Source organism: Brachionichthys hirsutus, chromosome 10, assembly GCF_040956055.1.
Source record: "Brachionichthys hirsutus isolate HB-005 chromosome 10, CSIRO-AGI_Bhir_v1, whole genome shotgun sequence".
Taxonomy (NCBI): Eukaryota; Metazoa; Chordata; class Actinopteri; order Lophiiformes; family Brachionichthyidae; genus Brachionichthys; species Brachionichthys hirsutus.
Genome location: NC_090906.1, coordinates 7,828,504 through 7,845,574, shown reverse-complemented (window position 1 = coordinate 7,845,574; position 17,071 = coordinate 7,828,504). Strand labels below are relative to the sequence as shown.

General features: G+C 46.5%; 2 protein-coding genes across 2 annotated transcripts; both read left to right on the top strand.

Moving 5' to 3' along the window:
- The first annotated feature begins 130 nt into the window (after window positions 1–130).
- Window positions 131–13,221, top strand: c2cd2l (c2cd2 like). The gene is made up of 14 exons (XM_068744503.1): window positions 131–922; window positions 6,738–6,833; window positions 7,002–7,121; window positions 7,479–7,589; window positions 8,224–8,337; window positions 8,462–8,561; window positions 8,645–8,777; window positions 8,936–9,000; window positions 9,218–9,339; window positions 9,514–9,685; window positions 9,768–9,860; window positions 10,115–10,248; window positions 10,738–10,951; window positions 11,549–13,221. Exons 1-14 carry the CDS (start codon window positions 608–610, stop codon window positions 11,797–11,799), a joined length of 2,040 nt encoding a protein of 679 aa, XP_068600604.1. The 5' UTR covers window positions 131–607; the 3' UTR covers window positions 11,800–13,221.
- A 500-nt stretch (window positions 13,222–13,721) lies between these two features.
- Window positions 13,722–14,296, top strand: h2ax (H2A.X variant histone). The gene has a single exon (XM_068744030.1). It carries the CDS (start codon window positions 13,749–13,751, stop codon window positions 14,172–14,174), a length of 426 nt encoding a protein of 141 aa, XP_068600131.1. The 5' UTR covers window positions 13,722–13,748; the 3' UTR covers window positions 14,175–14,296.
- The last annotated feature ends 2,775 nt before the right edge of the window (window positions 14,297–17,071 follow it).

The window sequence follows — 17,071 nt, the reverse complement described above, 5'->3', positions numbered from 1 at the left end:
AGCAAACAAGAATCTTAAGTGTTTATTAAAGGTCATAACCAAGAGCGGAAAGTACAAAAATATTTGCTGAGAAATGTATAACCACCCACAGCATGTAACATTTATTAAAAAAAATATGTACAATGTTCAGACAATTATATAAACATGCGCGCTTTTCTAAAAATGTTGATGTTAATGTCAGAATTGTGAGACTGAGTAGAATCAGATACAAACTCAGAATCATAACTTTCCCCGGAATTGATATTTAATTATCAGATTTCCAAGCCAAATCGTGTGGTTTTATGTGCTACCTGGTGTCGGGGCAAAACAACCAGGCTCCTATTTCATTTTTCTATTTTATTTTGAAGGCCGTCACGTGACTTCCGTTCGCTGCTGCGGCCCCTCCCCCTCCCAGCTGCTCTCTGACGGCCACTGCCGCTTGCCTGCCTGTCCGCACATCATTGCGATGCAGGGAGAAGGTTCCAGAAGAGACGGCGCTCATCCAGGAACGCACTGACGGCGCGCAGAGGCTCGTTTCTGTTTCCGGTCGACGCGGAGATGGAACCGGCGCGCTTCTCTTTGACCCAAGAGCTCCATCCGGTGACATGAGAGCCCCCGGGAGTCGGTGATGGAGCTCCAGGAGCTGAGCCGGCTCTGTCTGTCGGCTCTCTTCCTCGCCTCCCTGCTCATCGTGCTGGGATGGCTTTCCCAGTACTTGCTGGCCCTGCTGGGAACGCCGGGCAGGAGAGACCCGGCGTGGCTGCGTCCGCCCCGGGGGGTGCGGGGCTTCCTGATGAAACTCCGCTCCGGCTGGGATGGAGGACCTGCATCCGAGGCTGGGGTCGAAGGCTTGCTGACCTCCCTGCTCTCCCTCAAGTCTGTGCGGGATCGCTGGCGGAGAGCCTGGGTCGACGCGCTGAACGAGCACGCCTGCAGACGCGGGGTAAGAGACAGGAGGGGGGGGGGGCTTCTTAGGAGGGGGCCTGCGGAGACACGATGGCAGCGTGGAGAGGAGTAAGCCCGATGGAGTGGGTGTGCAGGCAGGCAGGTGGAGGTGGAGTTGTGGGAGTTGGAGTGTTTAATCCTTGCGTAACGGCCCTCAGAGGCAGAACCGGTGAACACCCACGCCTCGTAAAAATAGACTGGTACCCTGTGTGTGTGTGTGTGGGGGGGGGGGGGGGGGGGTCAATCACAGTGGGAGGAGGACAGAGAGGAATGCTTGTGGTTTGTACCTGAAATCCCCCGAAGCTTGATTTGATTGTATTAAAAACATTTAAACTCATTTGTACCAGGTTGTTGTTTTTGTTGTTGTTGTTGTTGTTGTTGTTTGCTTTTGACAGCTGGCACCTGTTAGAGGTTCTCGGTCATCCACAAGTAAATCACAAATAGTAAAGTCAAATGTTCCCGAAGGCTTGATCCACGCCGTCATTGAACGCTCGTTTCTGGCCCATCCTCCTCACCGGTTTTCATGGAAATCCGTTCAGGATGTGTTTAGTTATTTTTGCATAATCCTGCTGACCGAGGCGCTGGTGTAAACAGAACCTCCTCGTCTGAGGTAAATAGAACAGATGGTTCTGACCACTTGACATTGTGAAGCGTGTCTTTGATCTACGGGCTCTAATGGACGCCGCCTCATGCTGATGGCTCGGTGGGGGGGGCGGCTGGAGCTCTGAAGGCTTCATGTCTCGGTCTAAGGTTCCTCCTCGGCTGCCAGCTCGGCTTATCTCCCGCCCCAGCAACGTGTTTATGGTTTAGCCTGCGAGGTCAGAGCGGAACGATTCTGTGCTCACTGATAAATTAGTCTTTGATATCTGCAACGGCCCGATTGGCTAATCCGTTGTGACCTTTGCTACCCTGTTAGCGAGAAGCCCCATAATGTGGACGTGAGCCTGTTCAGTTACTTCATTTAAGTACTTCACTTGTCACATGAACGCAGACTGTTTATCTGTGATACGGTTAGCTCACATAGCTCTTTCAGTTTGTAGCTTTGTGTGCGTCGTCGCCGCCTCGTCCTTCGGCGGCCCCCTTTAGGTGTGATCAATAACGACTGCGTGACCTTTAGCTTTCTGAAACGCTTCAAAGCCCCGGCCGGGTTGCACTTCAAATGACGATTATCCAGATAGGGGGGGGGGCATGAGGACACAGACACAAGGTGTCACGTGTCTCTGTGTCCATGCGGTGTTTGGTGTGTGAGTGTGTGTGTGAAGTGTGTGTGTGTGTGTGTGTGTGAGCTCACGCTTCACAACCATCTGTCTGCTCGTCGTGTGTTGTGTGTGTGTGTGCGTGCAGAACGCTCCGTCGTGCGTGTGTGTCTGAGCGGCTTGAAGATCAATGATGAGTTTGATACGTTTCCGCTAAAGTGACAAGTGAACCGCAGAGTGACTGAAGAACAGCAACAACAACAACAACAACAACAACTACAGCAACATGTATTGTTCTGAGTCACTAAATAATAAGCTTAATAAAAAAATAATATTAAAGATAAGGCCTACTTATTGATCTTAGCTGAGTGACTGAATAAAAATAAAATAACAAAAGCAACGACAACAATAATAATACATTTTGTTGTTGTTGTTGTTGTTGTTGACCTGACCTCAGAATGCTTGAATATTATTGTTGTTGTTATGATAAAGCTAATAATGTGGCTGGCTGATGATGTCATCTAAGTGAAGACGCTGTAATATAATAATAATAATAATATCAGCGTTGCCATGGCACCTGCAGTGTTTCTACTCTTTGTTGTTGCTCCGCTTTTCATCTCCTCAGAACCCCCGCCTGGAAAAAAAACCTGCTGTGGGACCTCGCAGAAAGTATTAAGTGGCCACAAGCGAGTCGCGTTTCATCCTTCACTTCTCGCGTCCAGCAGGCCGCCGCCGCCTGCCAGCCATGCTGCCCTAGTAAACAGACACTGCAGCCGCCGTCCGCACGACGGCCAGGAAAGACTCGCCTTTCATTCATTAGGCTTCAGCATCAGACAAAAACAGGAGCTTCCCTCGTGCTATGAAGACACGGCTCCAGTGTCATCGTCTGGGGATTAGAGCAGAGGCTTCACGGCATTAGCCAGAGTGCTTCTGTGGCGCTTAAGATTAAGGCTGTCTTTAAATATATGCAACATGAAATCAGCGTATATGTAGTGGGAATGATTAGATTGAGCACTGATTAGCGACTGAATGATGCTAAACTAACAGATTAATGTTCTAAAAATAAATGGAGAACCCTCTCATTGCAGGTTCTCAAATATCAGCATGTTCTGCTCTCTTTTGCCTTTTATGGCATTGAGCTAAGTCTCCCTCGGTCCTGCCGGTCAGATCAGACAACCCCCCCCCCCCCCCCTCGTTATTTCCAGTGATGTTGAATAAACCTGTCCTCAAAAACTGGCCACTGGACTAATGATTGAATTCAAAAGACCCCCCAGTTCAGATCAGGAGATTAATTATCGTTCTGAAGAACTCGGCCTCACCTTAAAGCATCATCGTAACCATCGTCGTTCAAATATTAGACCATCAGAGGACGGTTTCATGAGTGTGGATTTTTTAAATTTCCTTTTTGATCTTTCAGATGTTTTTTTGAAATACATATATTACTGCATTGTGATATAAAGAAATGTATATTCTATGATGCTGTATGATAAGAATATTGTTAGTATATGGAAACCTTTTTTGTTTTGGTGTCAGAAGTCTGTCTCGGAGATGGATTTTATTTTCTCTGTTGTTGTACGTCCACCGACACGGGCTTGTGTTTTTCATTTTGAATGTTGCTCGAGTGTCACTAGTCTCCGTTTTGAAGTTTATTTGGGATGGCATTCATTGCAGAAATCCGGTTTGCCTGCTTTTCTCTGCATCCGACCGAGACGTATGGCAGGAAGCCTCCGAGAGGGATGCAGAAACTGCTCTTGCTTGCAAAAGGTGGTGACTCACTATTTTTGGGTGTTGTCAGAATGTGATGCCCTTGTAGCAAGGGGGGGGGGGGGGTTGCTGAGGCGAACCCGGACTCTGGTCCAGCATCCAAAACAACAAGACTGAGAAAATGCTCCAGGAGGACGACTCATAGGTGGACGAGGTTACAGTGGACAGCAGCAAATAACACTAGGTTTTTGGAGTGGGTGTGTGGGGGGGGGGGGGTCAAAACACGATATATTAGAAGGGCCCGTTCAGGCGTCTCTGGCTGGATTAGACTGAGGAGAGCGGGACTGAACTGCAGCTCATAGTAGCATCCAGAGACTGTGTGTGTATCTGCAGCTGACACATGGCGCCCAAGTCATCATCATCATCACCACGTCCACTGGGCGGAGTAGGAGGAAGAAAAGAGACACAAGTGGTGCATCTGCGGGGGGGGGGAAGGAAGCTCCTTGTCCATTCAAGATGTGGGATTATAAAGATGCTCGTGATTATCTGGAGGCAACAGTTAGCTTGTCTCTCTCTGAGCGTGAGCTGCTGGTAGATGATTTAATGCCCTGCGATCATGCTCAGATAGATTTCCTCTTAATAGCAGCGGATGTTAAGCACTCGGAAGAAATTAAACTGCATCACAGAAGTTGATGCAATTCAAATTCTCCATCCCGTTTCAGTTACTGATACAGATTTCGATTGATTTCACGAGGCAGAACCCCCCTGAGAGTTTTCAATCCGCAGAACTGTCCCTTTTTTTTGCAGGTGAAACCTCTGACGCACGCGACTAAAGGAAAATGGAAAACAGAGGAGGGTATTTCTGGTTGACCCACATGATGTTTTAAAGGCATCCAGCCAGTCGGACCCAAAAGGGGCCGATGCTGACAAACCTATAGTGACACCATGCATGTCCTCAGGATCTGTCTCTCTCTAGAAATACACACACACACACACACACACACACATACACACTCACACAGGAACAGTTGAACAGCGGTGATTCACAAGGACGAACGCACGCTTAAGCTCAGAGCTTTGCCCTCTCCGTGACAAAATGAGCTCTGCAGCTCGTGCCTGGAGGACGTGCAGCGGCGCCGAGCTCTGGACCGAGACGCTGAGAGGCCAGCAGCTGAGAAATATCTATTCAGCTCCTTTTGAATAAATAGAAAGCCATGAGCAGAACTAATTCCTGCTTCATTTGTCATCACGACCATGAGAAATATTTGTGTAAAATGGACTTCACCTCCCCCCCCCTCACCCTCTTTGCTATATTTAGCATTTTAAAAGATGTCATTGACGGCTGACCTCAGCGACACAGCCCTTAAAACAACACACAGTCTGAAGCCTGTAATGAGCGAGCTCACCTGAAACCCTCACACCTGTATTTGTTGCTATAATTGATAGTTGGGCGATGGCCGTTTCAGAAGCGCCAGTAAACACAGCCGGTCGTACTCTGCGGCCGGTCGTACTCTGCGGCCGGTCGTACTCTGCGGCCGGTCGTACTCTACGGCCGGTCGTACTCTGCGGCCGGTCGTACTCTGCGGCCGGTCGTACTCTACGGCCGGTCGTACTCTGCGGCCGGGCGTACTCTGCGGCCGGTCGTACTCTGCGGCCGGTCGTACTCTACAGCCGGTCGTACTCTACAGCCGGTCGTACTCTGCAGCCGGTCGTACTCTGCAGCGCGTCGTACTCTACAGCCGGTCGTACTCTACAGCCGGTCGTACTCTGCAGCCGGTCGTACTCTGCAGCCGGCCGTACTCTGCAGCCGGTCGTACTCTGCAGCCGGTCGTACTCTGCAGCCGGTCGTACTCTGCAGCCGGTCGTACTCTGCAGCCGGTCGTACTCTGCAGCCGGTCGTACTCTGCAGCCGGTCGTACTCTGCGGCCGGTCGTACTCTACGGCCGGGCGTACTCTGCGGCCGGTCGTACTCTGCGGCCGGTCGTACTCTACGGCCGGTCGTACTCTGCAGCCGGTCGTACTCTGCAGTCGCGTGACAGCGGTATTGGTGCACTTGGCTTCCAGCCCTCCTGGCAGGAACAGTGAGACACACACACACACACACACACACACACACACTCTTCAAAGTGTGTTACATCATCCTCCCACCTCTGCCCCGTCTCCACTGTTGCATTGGATGGAGATTGGACCCGGAGGAACGCACGCCCTGACAAAAGGGGATTTGTTTTCTGGCATCTCCGGAGTCACTTGAGCCCGCCCATTGAAGCTTGTCCTCTGGCACACTCGCGCTCGGATCGGAAGCCGCCGGCGTTGCAACGGTTCTGGAGTCTCTTATCTTGCAACTGAGATAAATGCGTCTGTTAAGGGCGTCCTCCAAGCCTAACACTCAAACAGTAAATCATGACTAAGCGTTCGCGGACGGAGCCTCGTTAATGGACGCCGAGGTCCGGAGATCCACCACTTTTACATTAGTGGAGAAGCTTATGCTAAGTTGACTTTCTGGCCTCTGTTGCCACTTTGCTGCCAGCGCCTTCAGGCGTCGCAGGATTTCACGGCGCTGCCTGGATGCAGCCTCAGCAGCATAATAGCCTCAGTCTGGAGGGAATCGCCTTGTAATGATGAACCTTTTGCATGAGAAAATATTTGCAACATTTGTCTTGAGGTACGTTTCTGATGCTGCAAGGAAGGTTTTGGTATGAAGTAATGTGTGTGTGTGTTTTTTTAAGGGTTCGTGTTTGACTGAAGATGCTGACTAATGATTCAGATGGACCGTGTCTAAACGCTCACGTTGCCGCGTTAAAGGCGGCATGATCGCATATTTTATAGGTCATCCCCAAGTTTTTTCATTTTTTTGCTATTTCTCTTATGTAATCTTTCGGGTTTTTTGTGGTGTCCCACTGTTTTCTCCCCCAGAGCTCCATCCATATCACGTTTGGCAGCAGCCTCCAGATACCTGCAGCCTCTGCGATCGAGAGCGTGACCTGCACGGACCAATCGGCACACCGAATGGTAGGTTAGCCTTTGTTGTCCACGATCAACGCAGCCGCCCTGACATGCAGGGATTAACTTTTAAAGCAGGCTTCTATAGTCGGTCGCTCAGTTCATTTGAGTTAAAGCAACATTTAACAAAAGAGCCTGACGCAAGGCGAAGTCGTTTCCCACCTTTTTGCTTGACAGGTTCTGCACTGTAACTGTTGGGTGGACAAAGTGACATTTCCTGTGACAGTCACCCAGCAGTCACCTGCTGCCGTCTCCATGGACACCTATCAGATCGCCATAGCAGCAATGGTGACAAAGGTACGAGAGAGGACATTTCACTACAACTAATAAGAATGTCAGAGCATTGTTTTGTATTGATTACTATTACTTTACGATTAATGACATTCCTGAAGCTTCCTGCCTCGGTGATAATCAGGAAGTGATTTCCCATCTGCACGCCGCTCCTCCCAACATCACGAGAAACGTAATCCTGCGTGAAATCAAAGCACCCGAGACAAAAGCAGTTTCCTTCTAAATGGGTTGTGGTGTTCCGTAATTTAAGATGCAAGAACTAAAACGGGAGTGAACGGAAGCATTTTTTAATACAACAGGATCCCGTGTAACGTCGAGCCTGCCGTTGTTTACCACCGTGCTGCCCCTCTCTGCCTCCTCCAGGTGCTGGTCTGTCTGGAGGAGGTGGAGGAGGAGGGTCTGCTCGTTTCTTGGACTCTGTCCAGGCAGCCTTCATTTAATCTGACCGTGTCTCCATGCAAGCTGCAGAGACAGGTGAGGACATCTGATGTTGGTCCCTCACGCGGTCCTCCGTTCTCAGACTGCTTTTGCCGGCGTTTATCTGTCTGTCGGTTTGTCTGTCTATTAGGGACATAAACTCGGAATGTTCTTGATGAAATTTTCAGGAAATGTTGCGAATGTTACCAGGAACAGATCATTTCATTTAGCTGATGATCCAGAAGAGATCCTGGATTCTGTTGAAATGTTCATTAGCATTGCAGTCAGTGGAACTTTGCTCCTTATCTCAGTTGATTATTGACCGATTTTTATGGAATTTGATACAGTCACGTCTATCTCACCACTGAATTTCATCCGGATCGGAGCCGGATTGCGAATATTATTTTCCATTCCATTATTTCCATATTATTTTTCCAAAAAGGGGAGCACACTTGTGTTTTTGGCCTAATGTGCATTTAATATTAGAGATAGAGATTTCTAAGACGCGTCGTCTTATAGCTGAGTCGATTCTGCATCGGAGCATGTTGACGGATTTGTTACCTCCAGGTTATGTTTGTCTGTCCCGACCAAAAGCCCCAGTTTGAATCTAAATTAGGTTTGTTTAACCCCCCGCAGCCACAACATACTTGTTTACTGTCGGAGCGTAACTGTTGGCTTGCTTTCCTCTGAGGGCTCTGAGGGCGCGGCAGACCTGGACATGATTAAAGGACTTCTAGAGGACACTCTGTTCGACACTCAGCCAGCCATGATCGTCAACCTCAAGCCGTGTGTGTCCGGTCCTCTGGTGAGAAATCAGTGCTTGGCTCGCAGTTACCTTCACGAAAAAGGATGTGTTTCCTGAAATAAATAAATTACTACGACTACATCCTGCATTCAATCGTTAACCCCTTTTCCTGCATGCTGCCGAGGCCTCCGTGGACCATTCATCGCAGAGATTGAACACTGCGACCCAGAGTGTTTCGGTGAGACGCCTACTGCTGCGGCAGCTCGGGGTGACCTTAAGTCAAGGTCGGATATTTTCCATCAGCATTTAGATCCTTTCTGTGAGGCCTCCTGCTGTCATCTCACTGCAATCGCCGTTGGTTTTGCAGGCCAGTGGTCCCGGTCGGGGGAGCTGTGCTGTGTCCTGAGCCTGGATCACCCCTCCACAGAGAGGATGACCTGCTTCCTGTCGAGGCCCAGTAATGCCAGCACGCCACTGGAATGGCGTGAAGACATTTCTCTGTAAGATGTCGTCTGCCTTGTTTAGAACCGCTGCCACTGCGTCTCCATTATTTGCATTCATGTCGACATGCAGCATCGATTAGGAATCTGATAAGACCTGTAACTCGGGTCTGAAGCATTACCCACAATGCAGCATACTTGTTTTCTGTGTGTTGCAGGGAGCTGAGCCAAGAAACCGAAGAGCTGAGAATAAGACTTCTAGAACGGAACGGCACAAGGGAAGGTGAGCAAACCTCATCAGCGGGGAATAGCTTGAGGCTTTAGCGAAATCATCGATCCTTATAGCGCCTTGTCAGCGGTCTCGCTTGAATGGCCTTCGCAGGCGTTTTTGAGATGTATAGCGCGTCGGGTGGTTCTCCCATAGTGGCCTCAGAAATGCGTCTGCAGAGCAGATGTCATGCCGTGAAATATGTGACGACTTTGATCTTAAATCTGGATAGAATTCCTGCCTGGTCATGCTTCCATCGCCCTGGACCCCCGGTGCAAAGCTGCCTCAGGACAACACGTCCTGCCAATAAGCCCCGGCCATGGCTCGGCCCCGAGCGCTACAGTCACAGCAGAGGTGAACGTCAAAATGCACGACACTGCTATGAAACGAAGGGAAACAAAACCTTCCTCATGCTTCCAAATGTGCACATTATTACATTATAGTTCCTTTTTAGGGACTTGCTTGATGTTAGAAAATGAATGAATCGTGGGTCAACTTTGTAAATGAGATTCATTTGATCTCCTTCAGGTGTCGTTTGTAGAAACGGAGGATCCTCGCGTTACCCACAATGCTTTGCCATTTCGCTCCTCACTCACCCCAACCAAGAAAGTTGACGTAGACAGAACCATCATGCCTGACGGGACCATTGTGACCACCGTCACCACCGTCCAGTCCCGGCTCAAAGTGGATCGCATTCAAGGTCAATTCAGCCACAATGTTGGGCTGCCATTAAATGAGGGTGTGTTGATGCAACATTGAGAATGACATGAGCCACCTTACAGGTGACTCCCCTCTGCGTTCGCCTTCCAAAGTGGAAGTGACTGAGAAGAAACCAACCGTCCTGTCCAGCGGCAGAGGCAGCTCCAGCCCCAGCCGTGAGTCTGAGTCTGCCGGGACCGGCTTGTTTAATTTACATAACACATGCAAAGTACGAAAAGCTGCTGTGTAACACGAGATGATAGGAATGCACTTTTTAGTATGCATCATGGGCTCCCTGCAGGTACTCCTAGGGGGTGTATTGGACTTGATTCAGTATGATTCCTCTAAAGGTGTTAAACTAATGTTCTTTATTGTTTAGGTGTATTTAGAGCGAAGTCCTGAGCTACTTATTTGTGCTTTTGTTGCTCAGACAGTAGCCGCCTCTCTAATGGCCTGGATCCTGTTGCAGAGACGGCCATCCGGCAGCTGACAGAGTCCGCCTCCAAGGCAGCTCGGAAGACGCCAACGAAAAGGAGCACGCTGATCATCTCGGGCGTGTCGAAGGTCAGAGAACACGACAATGTCAAATTTATTAGCATGGCGAATTTGTGCTATTAATGGGGGGGGGGGGGGGGGGTCATCTCCCGGTGCCATTTTTTTAAAATTTCAATTAGTTTCCAGTATTTATGGGTTAGGGTTAGGGTTTATGTACCAAGAGCTGCTTTTATGGGACTCTGTAGTACAGTGACATGAATCCATGTGAAATAGGCCGATCTATATTTAGTCCACAATCCCCCCCAGTGGATGACATTATATCAGAGTGAGAGTCCTCTGGCCTGATTTTTTGTCTCAAAATCCTTACACATGTATCCAGTACCTGAAATTCCAAAGTCCAGGAATCGAGTGAATGTTTGATCAATAAGTGCCTATTTTAATTCTAAATATCAGTGTTCCTTTGGTCCTCTATATCCAAGATAACCGCCTTTTTTAATTGTAACATTTGTAAAAAAATATACTGTATATAAATTGATTCAATATCTTAAAACGCATCAGACTAAACTCTCAGAAGATGACTGTGCACTATCGAGTGACTACGCTGCAGCTATGGATGCCGCCATGCATGGCAACAGCTACGGCACGGGGCGTCACCAGGACCCCGAAGAAACAACGCCCTCTGATATGTCGGAGCGTCCGTCTGTGGATGATGTAGAATCAGATACTGGTTCCACTGGTGCCTTGGAAACCCGCAGCCTCAAGGACCATAAAGGTAACTCAGCGGTCATAGTCCGCTGCTTCGCTCGAGCCGTAAACAACATTTTGTTCTAATAGTTTGAAGCCATTTCTAGTGTTATTTTTTTTTTTCATTTATAAAACTGGTTTTACTTTATAAAATGTGAACATTGGTTTGTGTCAAGGATTATGGGGCTATAGAAAATGTATGGAAAGCTAGATCAGGGTTTCCCAAAGTATTCACTCCAGCAACCCCCAAAATAATATTATCGGAGACACGTGGCCCCCACTATCCTCCAAGGTGGTGGAGGATAGATATATAATCATTTTGACTAATTTAATTTCTGGAAATCATCTCCCAACCGCTAGATGCCCACTCCATGAACCCCTGGTGTGGACTGACTCTAAAGCACGCTACTGCCATCTAGCGGCCACACTGCGGCATATACTTACAAAACTGAAGCAGATAATTCCCGCTTAATATAATTTTTCAATTCTGTAAGAAGTGTCTCCTGAAATATTCAAGTCCGCTCATAAAATTAGCATTTTAGTGTGTTTTTTTCAACAGATTCAAAAGACTGCATTTATGACTTCCCAGTTAAATACCATGATGCGTTCTGCCTGCCTCCTGCAGTTGGCTTTCTACAGAGCGGCTCGAAGCTGTTGTTCCGCAGAAGGCATCGAAAGAAGGAGTCCTGCCTCAGTCAATCTCACGAAGACATCTCCAACATGGGCAATAACTCTCCTGCCGCCGCCACCGGCAGCCGCAAAAAGTCCGGCAGCTTTTCCCGACGTCTCATTAAGCGATTCTCTTTCCGCTCGTCAGGCAAATCAAAGGGCAAAACCACTGCTACCAATGGAGGAGCGAGCCCACTGGATAACTGATTATTGCTATGAGGAAAGGACATGGGTCATTCTGAAAACGTCTCAGATGAACAATTAAACCTCGGGGAGGTCAGTCTTTGACAGGCTGAGCATCCCTCGTTGGCTTGTCAACTCCGCACCTTAAGAGGAGGATACCTCTGGGAGGGCTTTTTCCTTTTTTGAAAAATTATTAAATCTTTGAACAATAAATGAAGTAGATTATAACTGATGGTATTGAAAATTAATTTATTTCAAGGAGTGATTTGCTGCTTGATGAGGAGTAGGAGAAACTCCTTACAACATTTATTTTGCCCTGTTTTGAGTTGCAAGATTTCTTTTATTCTATTAAACATGATCTAAAATGCCAGTATGAAGCTGGTTGCACTTTGCAATTTATTTTGGCCCTGGTTGTGTATATATCAATTCTTCTGTGGTTTTTCTGAAAAAAGTGCTATTTATTTTACCCCAAAAAGCAATTCATTACACTGTAAAATAGACATTGCTGTGTTTCCCATGAAAATGTCATTTTAAACACATAGATGAAGTAAGTTAACAGGAATCAGTCTTAATCTAGTCATGTCGTTCAATATTATATCCTAAATATGATATTTATTGTACTTTTTTACTTTATACCGGTACTTTCTGTGGGTTATCTTAATGCATTACAGATTGATTTTTGAACTTCATTCATTTATCCAGATCTCTAATAGACTTCAAACCAGTTAATTGTCATTTCAAAATGTTTTGTTTGAATCAGAAGTCCAAACACATTATAGACTTCAGTTTGTGCTCATGTGGAATTTCCTATAATTATTATTGCAATAAGTTATTACTGTTATTATAGAAAGACTATAACATAACATTGGTTGCGATTTAAACCATTTGCAGGAAATACTGATATGTAATTAACTCATAATCAGTAAAAATTACTGTCTATGTTGTATATTTATAACATGAGAATAATCACACTGTTTCTTTCAGAATTGACCCTCGTAATTTTATGTCACAAAATTGTGACATTGCATTTTGTATTTTCAAATTTGCAATACTGCTGTGATGTTGCACAAGCAATAGATGACGAGATGACAGTAACATGCAGAAGTGCACGTACTAGTGACAAGATATACGTTTTTGGATATTGCTATGTCGGAGAAAATTTGATATCTTTATTTTTATTGTTGTATTTATTAAATCTACAGGTACATTTGCATCAGTAAAGCCTATTATAAGGTAACAGATGAGCCAAAGCTATGAGGATTACTTTATTTACAGATTTTAAAAAAAGCCAAAAAATATTAAAGATGTGAAAAAAGCAACTTTGTTGTCTGAAGGCACAGTTTAAACAGCTGGATTTAGAAACAGCTCAGCAGCTGCAATATATATGATATCAGTTCTTGTATTTAAATTGTTTAATTTATTGCAAATAAATTATTATGAAGCGTCGCTTACAAGTCAGTTCTTGTCTCTGGAATAGTTTTATATCATATTTATCAGTTTGTCTTATCTCTGTATATCGATCTGTCTCAATCTCTTGCTCTACACAAATACTGTGGAGATAGGTGTGACGAGCTAAAGCACGCTTTGCAGTAAAAAAAAAAATGACGTCAAAGATTTAAGCTGGAGGGAAGCTACTTGATTGGTCTGCTATGTCTATGTCCCGCCTCTTTACATTTTACCCACTCACAACAAGAGCCCAGAACAAACAGCCAGTTGTCTGAGGCCAATCTATAAAACCCATCATGATTGGTTTGTTCCTGAACCGTTACGCCAATAGCGATTGACTTCCGGTCCTCTTTGGTTTCTCAACGCTGAAGCATAATTGGCTCTCTTAATTCCAAAAGCCAATCGTATGATAGGGCGGGATAACGCATGGGGTTTATATCCAGGTCGTGAAAACCTTTCATGTTCCTTGAAACTTGCAAGCGCGCTGCTGTGCTGCGTTTTTTTTTTGGAACTCGATTAACTCAAAAATGTCCGGAAGAGGCAAAGCGGGGAAGGTCCGCGCCAAGGCCAAAACCCGCAGCTCCCGTGCGGGTCTGCAGTTCCCTGTCGGCCGGGTCCACCGGCTGCTCCGCAAGGGCAACTACGCCGAGAGGGTGGGCGCCGGAGCGCCCGTGTACCTGGCCGCTGTGCTGGAGTACCTCACCGCGGAGATCCTGGAGCTCGCCGGGAACGCCGCCAGGGACAACAAGAAGACCCGCATTATTCCTCGTCATCTCCAGCTGGCTGTACGGAACGACGAGGAGCTGAACAAACTGCTCGGCGGCGTCACCATCGCCCAGGGCGGCGTCCTGCCCAACATCCAGGCCGTGCTACTTCCGAAGAAGACCGGCCAGGCCGCGCCGAGCTCCGGGAAGGCGGGAAAGAAGGCCTCGTCTCAATCTCAGGAGTATTAGCTTACCTGCTAATCACTTCCCAACCAACGGCCCTTCTAAGGGCCACCCATTCCCCGCGTAAATGGCGACTCTCCTTGATTATCACTGTTTCACGTTTCGCATTCATTTAATAAAACATTTTATTTTGTAAACGTGGTCGCCGCTATTTGTGTTCCAGTTGCCGCTAGGCTAGCTGGGGCTAGCTGGAGCTTGCTAGCCATTAGCCTAGCCTGCATCGATGAGAACATTTGAGGTTGATTCGTGCATTTTGAGCTCTAAAGTTGCTCTTTACAACCGTGTCGAGATGAGATTTCCGTAAACGGCCCACATCTGGATGTTGTCCTCTGTGTGAGACACCCAACGGCTCCAGATGTTGCAGCAGGCTTTCCTGTAAGAGCAAAGTTGATCTCTGATGCATGCAGAACGTTTGTGAAATGTAATCCCCGGTAAAAAAACAAACAGATTTTTGATATAATTCGAACAGGATGGTGCGCCGACGTGTGACCAAGATCAATTGGTGTATCAATATTGGTAAGCGCTATCCATTTCTATTTTTTCCATATTATAGAGTCCATAGTTGGTTCCTATGATGATGATGACGAATATGGTTATTAGATAGAATGTTAGAGTACAAGTACAGTCAAACAGTAGTATGTATTACAGTACAAGTACAGTCAAACGTCCTGTCTTAGGGGAGCATTTCAAAAATGCCCTTGCGGTCTTGTTTCCGTTGGAAGTTCTTAGTACCGGTACATAAATCATCGACATTTAACAATACCAATAAAACTAATATTAAATTGCACAGATGCGAAATAACACATTATTTTGTATGTATTGTTATGTAGTTCTGAGGAGAATCAGACTACAAACACATGGTGTCGGATAAATAGAAGAGAATACGTCTTTATTGTCGTTAAGATTTATTTAAATGAGCAAATCCACTTCATGTACATAAGTAAGTATAACATTTACCAGAGGTGACCCTAATCAGCAATGTAATACAGTACCTCATGTGCTTCATGAAATTTGCCACTAGGGGTCAGCTCCTTCATGCTTTAAATAAAGCTGGAGCGTCTGACACGTTGATTTGTGGATGCTGATGTGTTTCCATTTAAAATCTTGAGGGCAGCTTCCTGCACATGCTGTTCTAAAAGAGGCACAACTCACACACCCTGGGAACCAAAGAGCCCGCTCATTATTCAAGCAGAGGAACAACATCATCGTCCTTCATGATTCTACGTTTGGAATCAAAACGTTGTGGAATTTCAACATTTCTGCTCCAATCGTCACTTTATTTTCTTGTTTTATTTAAGTCGTCTGCACCCAAAATCTCTTTTCCATTACAGGAGGAGAGCATATAAATATTTCTGTCTGCTTGGGCTGTTTTATTAGTAACAAAAGCAAACCGAGCCAAGGACAGCGTGAACCACTGACTTGAGCCTTGACAACGTGTCCAACACCCACACGGGCTACAAATTACAGCCCGAGGGGGGGGGGGGGGGGGGGGTCCAAGTATCCACTGACTGTGACAGCTATAATTTCCTTACTGGCACACTATCAAACTCTGTGATCCTCAGAGTTTATCTGTATAATTCTGCTTTTCTCTGTGTCTGTGGAGAAGCTATAAAGTCACTGAAAGAATCTCTGTAAAATCCACCACAATGTGAAACCAAACGTCGACAGCAAATTCCCAATCCTGACAGGAAGCAGGAGGACTTGGGAGTTGGGAAGAAGTTTTTTATTTTTGAATTGAATCGTTCCACTGACAAGATGTGCATCCAAGTCAGCTCTGGCAATGAGAAAAAAACAAATATTAGCTTGGCAGCATGTGTGTGTGTGTGTGTGCCCGCGAGGGAGAGGGGCTACGTAGGAGATAAAGGGGCTATTGTGATCGCATGGCCCACTTATTTCTCACCCCTTCTTTGTTTGAGGCGGTTTTCATCCTGATCATGTGCGATCGTTTGATATTGTCTTTGTTCCCCATTTAATCTTAATAATAAAGGGAAACCAGAGCAGAGGTCATCTGGTCTCTGATGAGGGTGGATCATTGCTGCCTTTGGGCCTCATCCTATACTATTAATGCACTTTGCTGGATTTACAGGCAGCATTTTGCTGGTCGGAGTGTGTCTGAGTGAGTATATTTCTAACTTGTAAATCCTAAAGCGTCCCTGATATTACAACAGGATTGCATGCAGATTTGGGTTCGCTCTTCTTATGTGCATTCTTGTGAACATGGATGAATTAAAGCAGATGTTGCGCAGGAAACAACACATCTGTTTGGCCCAAGATTAAAGAAAGGGAATGTTTCTGCAGATATCAGCAGCTTTTTGATGCTATTCTGTTACGCTAATGTGTGTGACTCAATTAATTAGACACTTTCACGCAACGGGATGGTGCAACCGTCTGAATCATCACTATACATGGAGATAATCTCTGTCAGCCATCTGTGAATTTCATCACTCGCGCCTCAGGTTGAAGGCGGGTTTTTACCCATGAGCAAAGTGTCCTGTGTCTGTAGGAACTCCAAGGCAAAAATAATGCAGATATTTTAACTCATCACCCCCAAATGTAGCTACTTTCCAAATCACTGATAACAAGACATGAGGCAACTCTTCGTCCCCTCAGCTGTTAAAACCCTCATCATCACTGTGAGGGCAAAAAAAAAAAACACCCTCGGCGAATCAACTCTCTCAGTGGATTCTCTGAGTCCGAATCTCTGGTTTGGTTCGCAGCCTCTGTTTGTTTGTTTTCTCTTTCCTTAGTGACTTATCATCTGTTTCATTTCCTCCACCTCCTCACTGGCTTCCCCTCCATGGGAAAAAAACCTTCAGAGATCAATAGAGGAAACTTTTCCCACTCTCTTCCACTCCCCCCATCTTTGACTGTTCCTCTGGGACATCTGAAAAGATGGCTCTTGT